Genomic DNA, 10,072 nt, shown 5'->3' on the forward strand with positions numbered 1-10,072 from the left:
GTTGGGGGAGAGAGAGAGAGAGAGAGAGAGAGAGAGAGCCCTTGACCAAGCGGCGTGGCCTCAGTCCGCCTGTGACCAGGGCCGGAGCTCTGAGGTGTGGGACTCAGCGAGTGCCGAGGGGGGAGGCGGGGGCTGCGGAGGGAAACTGGATTCGTTGTGGGCTGGCTGGGGTACCGCCACCCGGAGGGGGCGTGGGGGGAGCTTCCCCTTGCATGTCAGGAGAGAGGGCCAGGTGTTAACGTGCTGCACATTTATTAATCCAAGCGCTTCCAGCCAGACCTTTGATGCAAGTCTCTGAAGCTGACATGAAAGGAACCAGAGGGAGAGCTGCGTTCGTTTGCAAGAGAGCCAAGTTTCACTTCTTTTTTCAAAAACCCGACCACATTTTCCCTGGAGGCGAATAGGAGAGGGGACGGCAGTGGTGGGACGGGGGAGGTGGTGGGGGGGTGAAGCTATTCTGATTGATCCAGGGAACAATCGGGACGCATCGCAGTTTAGAATGGCTGCACAGGCCCTCCTCGGGGCCCCTGGTGACGACTGGCGAGGGGGCTGAGGTTGCCAGCATTTTATTGCCCGTCCCCTGATTGCCCCCTAGAGAAAGCAGCGCGCCTTCTTGAGCCACTGCAGCCCCCGTGTGGTGTAGGTACACCCACGGCGCTGTTAGGGAGGGAGTTCCAGGATTTTGTCCCGTGTGGTGTAGGTACACCCACAGCACTGTTAGGGAGGGAGTTCCAAGATTTTGTCCCGTGTGGTGTAGGTACACCCACGGCGCTGTTAGGGAGGGAGTTCCAAGATTTTGTCCCGTGTGGTGTAGGTACACCCACGGCGCTGTTAGGGAGGGAGTTCCAGGATTTTGTCCCGTGTGGTGTAGGTACACCCACGGCGCTGTTAGGGAGGGAGTTCCAGGGTTTTGTCCGTGTGGTGTAGGTACACCCACGGCGCTGTTAGGGAGGGAGTTCCAGGATTTTGACCCAACGACAGTGAAGGAACGGCCAATATATTTCCATGTCAGGATGGTGAGGGGCTCGGAGGGGAACTTCCAGGTGTTGGTGTTCCCCATGTGTCTGCTGCTCTCGTCCTTCTAGATGGTAGAGGTCGTGGGTTTGGGCGGCGCTGTTGAAGGAGCCTTGGCGAGTTGCTGCAGTGCATCTTGTAGATGGTGCACACGCTGCTGCCACTGTGCGTCGGGTGGTGGAGGGAGTGAATGTTTGTGGATGGGGTGCCGATCGAGCGGTGGGGGGCTGGGGGCTGCTTTGTCCTGGATGGTGTCGAGCTTCTTGAGTGTTGTGGGAGCTGCACTCATCCAGGCAAGCGGAGAGTGTCCCATCACACTCCTGACTTGTGCCTTGTAGATGGTGGACAGGTTTTGGGGAGTCAGGAGGTGAGTTACTCTCCGCAGGATTCCGAGTCTCTGACCTGTTCTTGTAGCCACAGTATTTATATGGCTGGGTCCAGTTCAGTTTCTGGTCAATGGTAACCCCCAGGATGTTGATAGTGGGGGATTCAGTGATGGTGATGCCATTGAATGTCAAAGGGCGATGGTTGGATTCTCACCCTGAGCCAAGTCTTCAGTGACAGGAGATACACTCGTCTCTTACCCCGACTTTGTTTTCAGTTTCTTTTATTGCAGGAGAATTCCCGCTTCACACAATCAGTTTGTACTCACACACACACACACACACACACATCCTCGGAGTCAGCGCACTGAACACCTCCAGCCACATCCCAGATCTAGTTCAAGCACCAACAGGTTCACAATGGCTGCTCCGAAGGGTCACGTCTCCGGGGTTTCCCAGTCCGTTTCTCAAGGAGCATGGCCTTTCTCTCTCCCTCTCCGCCCACACCCCCCTCTCGCTCTCTCGCATCCTCTCTCCACTTCAGGTCGTCTCCCAAGCACACGGAGTCCCGTTCAGTCGCTGTCCGTTGTTGAGTCATCCTCCTGGTCGGACATCTCGGAGACTGGGAACCTCAGGATCGCCGCCACTCCGGTCAGCTGGTTCAGTTCTGAGGGTGAGAGACGGAGGGGGAGAGAGAGAGCGGGGTCGGGGGGAGAGAGCGGGGTCGGGGGGAGAGAGCGGGGTCGGGGGGAGAGAGCGGGGTCGGGGGGAGAGAGCGGGGTCGGGGGGAGAGAGCGGGGTCGGGGGGAGAGAGCGGGGGTCGGGGGGAGAGAGCGGGGTCGGGGGGAGAGAGCGGGGTCAGGCCGGGGAGAGAGAGGGAGGGGGGCGGGGGAGAGAGAGGGAGGGGGGCGGGGGAGAGAGAGGGAGGGGGGCGGGGGAGAGAGAGGGAGAGGGGCGGGGGGAGAGAGAGGGAGAGGGGCGGGGGGAGATAGAGGGAGAGGGGCAGGGGGGGAGAGAGAGGGAGAGGGGCGGGGGGAAGAGAGAGGGAGAGGGGCGGGGGGGAGAGAGAGGGAGAGGGGGGCGGGGGAGAGAGAGGGGAGAGGGGCGGGGGAGAGAGGGAGGGAGAGGGGCAGGGGGAGAGAGAGAGGGAGAGGGGCGGGGGAGAGAGAGAGGGAGAGGGGCGGGGGGGAGAGAGAGGGAGAGGGGCGGGGGAGAGAGAGGGAGGGGGGCGGGGGAGAGAGGGGGAGGGGGCGGGGGAGAGAGGGAGGGAGAGGGCGGGGCAGAGAGAGGGAGAGGGCGGGGCAGAGAGAGGGAGAGGGCGGGGCAGAGAGAGGGAGAGGGCGGGGCAGAGAGAGGGAGGGGGCGGGGGAGAGAAAGGGAGAGAGTGGGAGTAGAGCGGAGAGAGAGCGGGCGAGAGAGAGAGAGTGGGAGTAGAGCGGAGAGAGAGCGCGGGAGAGGGAGAGTGGGAGTAAAGCGGAGATAGAGAGCGGGAGAGGGAGAGTGGGAGTAGAGCAGAGAGGAGAGAGGGAGAGAGAGAGTATGAGTAGAGCAGAGAGAGTGGGAGTAAAGCGGGAGAGAGAGAGTGGGAGTGGAGCGGAGAGAGAGCGCGGGAGAGAGAGAATGGGAGTAGAGCGGAGATAGAGAGCGGGAGAGGGAGAGTGGGAGTAGAGCGGAAAGAGAGAGTAGGAGTAGAGTGGAGAGGGAGAGTGGGAGAGGGAGTAGAGCGGAGAGAGAGAGCGGGAGAGAGAGAGTGGGAATAGAGCAGAGAGAGAGCAGGAGAGAGAGTGGCAGTAGAGCGGAGAGGAGAGAGGGGGAATAGGAGTGTGGGAATGAAAGAGAACACTGGGTTAACACGGGCTGTACGGGTAGCGGGATGAATGTTGGCGTTTGTGCAGTGCTAGCTGTCGACCAGCTGGGTGGGGGGGAGCTCAGAGGTCTGTCCAACCCTGGGAGGTCAGCCCGACACTCAGAGGTGGGAGGAACGTCCACCACCCTCACCCTGAGCACCACGCGCACGCAGACACACACAGGCAGCTCCCAGGCTCCTTCCCCCGGCCTGCTGAACGGAGGTCACCCCTCTCCTACCTGGAGCTGCAGGGGCAAGGGCGATACGGAGTGGACGCCGTGAGGGTGGCACAGGAACCAGGAGCTCGCTAATCCCACCTAAAAACAGCAACAGCGTTCATACTCACGTTCACCAGAGACGTGCAGACTGGAGAACATTCTGTGGGGCAGAGAGAGGGAGAGAGGCAGAGGGAGGGGAGGGGGGAAATGCAGAGAGAGAGGCAGAAACAGGGAGAGAGAGAGAGAGAGAGAGAGGGGAAGGAAGAGAGAGAGAGAGAGGTGGGAAGGAAGAGGGAGAGAGAGGTGGGGGAGGCAGAGGGAGAGAGAGGTGGGGGAGGCAGAGGCAGAGAGGTGGGGGAGGCAGAGGGAGAGAGAGGTGGGGGAGGCAGAGAGAGAGAGAGAGAGGTGGGGGAGGCAGAGGGAGAGAGAGAGATGGGGGAGGCAGAGGGAGAGAGAGAGGTGGGGGAGGCAGAGGGAGAGAGAGGTGGGGGAGGCAGAGGCAGAGAGAGAGGTGGGGGAGGCAGAGGGAGAGAGAGGTGGGGGAGGCAGAGGCAGAGAGAGAGAGGCAGAGGGAGAGAGAGAGGGGCAGAGGGAGAGAGAGAGAGGGGCAGATGGAGAGAGAGAGGGGCAGAGGGAGAGAGAGAGAGGGAGAGAGAGAGGGGCAGAGGGAGAGAGAGAGGGGCAGAGGGAGAGAGAGAGGGGCAGAGGGAGAGAGAGAGGGGCAGAGGGAGAGAGAGAGGGGCAGAGGGTGAGAGAGAGGGGCAGAGGGAGAGAGAGGGGCAGAGGGAGAGAGAGGGGCAGAGGGAGAGAGAGAGGGGCAGAGAGAGAGAGAGAGGCAGAGGGAGAGAGAGAGGGGCAGAGGGAGAGAGAGAGGGGCAGAGGGAGAGAGAGAGGGGCAGAGGGAGGGAGAGAGGGGCAGAGGGAGGGAGAGAGGGAGGGAGAAAGGGGGAGGGAGGGAGGGGGAAGGGAAGGAGAAAGGGTGAGGGAGAGAGGGAGAAAGGGGGAGGGAGGGAGGGGGAAAGGGAGGGAGAAAGGGGGAGGGAGGGAGGGTGAGGGTGGGAGAGGGTGAGGAAGACAGAGGGAGGGAGATGGAGAGATGGAACGAGAAAGCAAGAAAGAGAAAAATAAAAAAAGGGAGAAATGGCAAAATGGAATCAGTGTGGATCAGAACCAGTAAACAGTAATCCTACCATTAAAACAACAAATATCCTTCACTAATATACCGCCTGGCCCCTCCAAACCTGCAGCTCAGGGCTGGAGGCTGTGCTGCTGTAGGTCCTGAAAGTTTCTATTAGCCTCTGTGTTTAGTTATTTGTTGTGAACAGTCTCGGGGCTTCCTGGGTCCTGGATGAGTCAACCTGTGGTCTGTAGTAAAGTCCTGGTCGCTGTGGGCAGTGGGGACCACGGACAGATAATAAACATGACTGGAAGTCACACAGCTAACATGTTGGTGACCACCCAGGAACTGGTTTAGTATTGTTCTACACAGGAATAGCGGGGCGGTGGATAGGGAAGACTACGGAGCAAGGGAAGGAGGGAGAGAAGGAAGATGGGAAGACTGAGGAGGCGTGGGCAGCGCGAGAGCGGGTGAGGTGCAGGGAGCGGGCAAGCGAGAGCGGACAGGGCTCAGAGGGTGGTCGAGTCTCAGAGAGCAGGCGGGGTTCAGAGGCATAGAAAGAGAGAGAGAGAGAGAGCAAGCGAACACACAAGGCACAGAGAGTGCGTGAGGCACAGAGAAAAAGTGAGAGCACAGAGTGAGTGAGAGCACAGAGAGAGTGAGTGAGAGCACAGACAGAGTGAGTGAGAGCACAGACAGAGTGAGTGAGAGCACAGACAGAGTGAGTGAGAGCACAGACAGAGTGAGTGAGAGCACAGACAGAGTGAGTGAGAGCACAGACAGAGTGAGTGAGAGCACAGAGTGAGTGAGAGCACAGAGTGAGTGAGAGCACAGACAGAGTGAGTGAGAGCACAGACAGAGTGAGTGAGAGCACAGACAGAGTGAGTGAGAGCACAGACAGAGTGAGTGAGAGCACAGACAGAGTGAGTGAGAGCACAGACAGAGTGAGTGAGAGCACAGACAGAGTGAGTGAGAGCACACAGTGAGTGAGAGCACAGAGAGAGAGGGTGAGAGCACAGAGAGAGAGGGTGAGAGCACAGAGAGAGAGGGTGAGAGCACAGAGAGAGAGGGTGAGAGCACAGAGAGAGAGGGTGAAAGCACAGAGGGTGAGAGCACAGAGAGAGGGTGAGAGCACAGAGAGAGGGTGAGAGCACAGAGAGAGAGAGTGTGAGAGCACAGAGAGAGTGAGTGAGAGCACAGAGAGTGAGTGAGAGCACAGAGAGTGAGTGAGAGCACAGGCAGAGTGAGTGAGAGCACAGACAGAGTGAGTGAGAGCACAGACAGTAGGTGAGAGCACAGACAGAGTGAGTGAGAGCACAGACAGAGTGAGTGAGAGCACAGACAGAGTGAGTGAGAGCACAGACAGAGTGAGTGAGAGCACAGACAGAGTGAGTGAGAGCACAGACAGAGTGAGTGAGAGCACAGAGTGAGTGAGAGCACACAGTGAGTGAGAGCACAGAGAGAGAGGGTGAGAGCACAGAGAGAGAGGGTGAGAGCACAGAGAGAGAGGGTGAGAGCACAGAGAGAGAGGGTGAGAGCACAGAGGGTGAGAGCACAGAGAGAGGGTGAGAGCACAGAGAGAGTGTGAGAGCACAGAGAGAGTGAGTGAGAGCACAGAGAGTGAGTGAGAGCACAGAGAGTGAGTGAGAGCACAGACAGAGTGAGTGAGAGCACAGACAGAGTGAGTGAGAGCACAGACAGAGTGAGTGAGAGCACAGACAGAGTGAGTGAGAGCACAGACAGAGTGAGTGAGAGCACACAGTGAGTGAGAGCACACTGAGTGAGAGCACAGAGAGAGAGGGTGAGAGCACAGAGAGAGAGGGTGAGAGCACAGAGAGAGAGGGTGAGAGCACAGAGAGAGAGGGTGAGAGCACAGAGAGAGAGGGTGAGAGCACAGAGGGTGAGAGCACAGAGAGAGGGTGAGAGCACAGAGAGAGTGTGAGAGCACAGAGAGAGTGAGTGAGAGCACAGAGAGTGAGTGAGAGCACAGAGAGTGAGTGAGAGCACAGACAGAGTGAGTGAGAGCACAGACAGAGTGAGTGAGAGCACAGACAGAGTGAGTGAGAGCACAGACAGAGTGAGTGAGAGCACAGACAGAGTGAGTGAGAGCACAGACAGTAGGTGAGAGCACAGACAGAGTGAGTGAGAGCACAGACAGAGTGAGTGAGAGCACAGACAGAGTGAGTGAGAGCACAGACAGAGTGAGTGAGAGCACAGACAGAGTGAGAGCACAGACAGAGTGAGTGAGAGCACAGAGTGAGTGAGAGCACAGAGAGAGTGAGTGAGAGCACACAGTGAGTGAGAGCACAGAGAGAGAGGGTGAGAGCACAGAGAGAGGGTGAGAGCACAGAGAGAGGGTGAGAGCACAGAGAGAGAGGGTGAGAGCACAGAGAGAGAGGGTGAGAGCACAGAGAGAGAGGGTGAGAGCACAGAGAGAGAGGGTGAGAGCACAGAGAGAGAGGGTGAGAGCACAGAGAGAGAGGGTGAGAGCACAGAGAGAGAGGGTGAGAGCACAGAGAGAGAGGGTGAGAGCACAGAGAGAGAGGGTGAGAGCACAGAGAGGGTGAGAGCACAGAGAGAGAGGGTGAGAGCACAGAGAGAGAGGGTGAGAGCACAGAGAGGGTGAGAGCACAGAGAGGGTGAGAGCACAGAGAGGGTGAGAGCACAGAGAGGGTGAGAGCACAGAGAGGGTGAGAGCACAGAGAGAGAGGGTGAGAGCACAGAGAGGGTGAGAGCACAGAGAGAGGGTGAGAGCACAGAGAGAGGGTGAGAGCACAGAGAGAGAGTGAGAGCACAGAGAGAGAGAGTGAGAGCACAGAGAGAGAGAGTGAGAGCACAGAGAGAGAGAGTGAGAGCACAGGCAGAGAGAGAGAGGTGAGAGAGCACACAAGGCACAGAAAGAGGAGAGAGAGTGCATGAGGCACAGAGAGAGAGTGAGTGAGAGCACAGGCAGAGAGAGAGGAGAGAGCATACAAGGCACAGAGAGGAGAGAGAGTGCATGAGGCACAGAGAGGGAGAGAGCACAGGCAGAGAGACAGGAGAGAGCATATAAGGCACAGAGAGGAGAGAGAGTGCATGAGGCACAGAGAGTGAGAGAGCACAGGCAGAGAGAGAGAGAGAGCATACAAGGCAGAGAGAGAGAGAGAGGAGAGAGAGTGCATGAGGCACAGAGAGTGAGAGAGCACAGGCAGAGAGAGAGAGAGCATACAAGGCAGAGAGAGAGAGAGAGAGGAGAGAGAGTGCATGAGGCACAGAGAGTGTGAGTGCACAGGCAGAAAGAGAGGAGAGAGAGTGCATGAGGCACAGAGAGTGAGAGAGCACAGGCAGAGAGAGAGAGAGCATACAATGCACAGAGAGAGAGAGGAGAGAGAGTGAATGAGGCACAGAGAGAGTGAGAGCACAGGCAGAGAGAGAGAGAGAGAGGAGAGAGAGTGCATGAGGCACCAGAGTGAGTGAGAGCACAGGCAGAGAGAGAGGAGAGAGAGGATACAAGGCACAGAGAGAGAAAGGAGAGAGAGTGCATGAGGCACAGAGAGAGTGAATGAGTGAGAACACAGGCAGAGAGAGATAGAGCATACAAGGCACAGAGAGAGAGCGTGCGCGAGGTACAGAGAGAGATGGAGATAGAGCGTGCCCCACAGAAAGTGCACCAAACACTGCGAGAGAGCGGGTAGGAGCCGGCGACAGAAAGAGAACGAGAAAAATGGGAGGGATGGAAGGAATGTGTATGGTGAGGAGGGTCATTGGAAAACAGGATGGAACTTAGATACAGGGGGAGGCCAGTTAACCCACTGAACTAGCCACAGAAACAGTTAAATGCTGGTCAATCTCCCTCAATTACCTCACCGACAAAAGGAAACTAATCTCAGTGTTTAAAGCAAAAGCAGATCCCCAGCGTCCACAGCTTCTTGTGGGGGGGGGGGGGGGGGGGGGGGGGGGGGGGGGGGGGGGGGGGTCCAGGAGAGGGGGGAGGTTGGGGGAGGAGAGGTTGGGGTGGCGCTGGGTAGAGAGCTCCAGATTTCCACCCCACTCTGTATGAGGAGGTTCTCCCTGACAACACCCGTGAAGGCCTGGGTCAAATTTTAAGGTTCTGCCCCCTTATTCGGGACTCTCTCTCTCACCCCACTCGCCGCACTCCACGGAAGGAATCGTTTCTCTCTATCCACCCGATTGAATCTTTTGATCATCTGAATGAGATCACCCCTTAATCTTCTGGACTCGAGGGGGACACAATTCGTGTCTGCCTGGCCTCTCCTCGCATTTTAACCCCTTCAGCCCCAGGACCATTCTCAGGAATCTGCACTGCAGCCCCCCCCCTCCGATATTGATCCGTTGGGTGTTCACTGGGTCCCTTCTGGCCCCAAGCGTCCATTACAATTGAACTCTGGATGACCCTGCAACAATTAAACTCCGAGTGACAGTGCAACGATTAAACTCTGAATAGCCATGCAGCAATTAATCTCTGAGTGACCATGCAACAATTTAACTCTTGAGTGACTATGCAGAGGACTGGAGGGTTGCCGGGGGAAGGGGAGGGATGGTGAGGGACAGTAAAAGCTTCCTCCAGCATTATAACCGCCACGTGATTTCAAGACAGCACACAACCCCTCTTCCCAGCCCTGCCGAATGTGTCTCACCTCACAGTGCCTCCATTGTCCCGAACACTATCAACCAGCTTCACATAACGACTGCGTTTCGCAATGTCCTGACTCCTGTTTGGGGATACAAAGAGGATGAGCAGGGTGACAGAAGGATTCACTGTGGTACCCGCTGCCCACACCCCTACTCAATTCAGTCAGCACAGGAATCTTGAGCGTAAAAGTCCATGCTGACACTGCGCTGGAGCTCAGTGCCGAGGGAGCGCCGCACTGTGGGAGGGTCAGTGCCGAGGGAGCACCGCACTGTCGGAGGGTCAGTGCCGAGGGAGCGCCGCACTGTGGGAGGGTCAGTGCCGAGGGAGCGCCGCACTGTGGGAGGGTCAGTGCCGAGGGAGCGTCGCACTGTCGGAGGGTCAGTGCTGAGGGAGCGCCGCACTGTCAGAGGGTCAGTGCTGAGGGAGCGCCGCACTGTCGGAGGGTCAGTGCTGAGGGAGCGCTGCACTGTCGGAGGGTCAGTGCTGAGGGAGCGCCGCACTGTCGGAGGGTCAATGCTGAGGGAGCGCCGCACTGTCGAAGGGTCAGTGCTGAGGGAGCGCCGCACTGTCGGAGGGTCAGTGCTGAGGGAGCGCCGCACTGTCGGAGGGTCAGTACCGAGGGAGCACCGCACTGTCGGAGGGTCAGTGCCGAGGGAGCGCCGCACTGTGGGAGGGTCAGTGCCGAGGGAGCGCCGCACTGTGCGAGGGTCAGTGCCGAGGGAGCGCCGCACGGTCAGAGGGTCAGTGCTGAGGGAGCGCCGCACTGTCGGAGGGTCAGTGCTGAGGGAGCGCCGCACTGTCGGGGGGTCAGTACTGAGGGAGCGCCGCACTGTCGGAGGGTCAGTGCTGAGGGAGCGCCGCACTGTCGGAGGATCAGTGCTGAGGGAGCGCCGCACAGTCGGAGGGTCAGTGCTGAGGGAG

General features: G+C 58.4%; 1 protein-coding gene across 2 annotated transcripts in view; it reads right to left on the reverse strand.

The window, feature by feature from the left end:
- Positions 1 to 1,604: 1,604 nt before the first annotated feature.
- Positions 1,605 to 10,072, reverse strand: part of pelo (pelota mRNA surveillance and ribosome rescue factor) — a 41,860-nt gene continuing 33,392 nt past the window's right edge. For both annotated transcript variants that reach the window (XM_041180032.1, XM_041180031.1), the window contains 3 exons: positions 9,156 to 9,230; positions 3,530 to 3,561; positions 1,605 to 2,004 (listed from right to left, as the gene is read on the reverse strand). In XM_041180032.1, coding sequence (XP_041035966.1) covers positions 1,910 to 2,004; positions 3,530 to 3,561; positions 9,156 to 9,230 — 202 coding nt within the window. In that variant the 3' untranslated portion in view covers positions 1,605 to 1,909. The remainder of the gene's footprint in view (positions 2,005 to 3,529; positions 3,562 to 9,155; positions 9,231 to 10,072) is intronic.

The sequence above is a fragment of the Carcharodon carcharias genome, chromosome 38 (genome assembly GCF_017639515.1).
Source record: "Carcharodon carcharias isolate sCarCar2 chromosome 38, sCarCar2.pri, whole genome shotgun sequence".
In the NCBI taxonomy this organism is placed as follows: Eukaryota; Metazoa; Chordata; class Chondrichthyes; order Lamniformes; family Lamnidae; genus Carcharodon; species Carcharodon carcharias.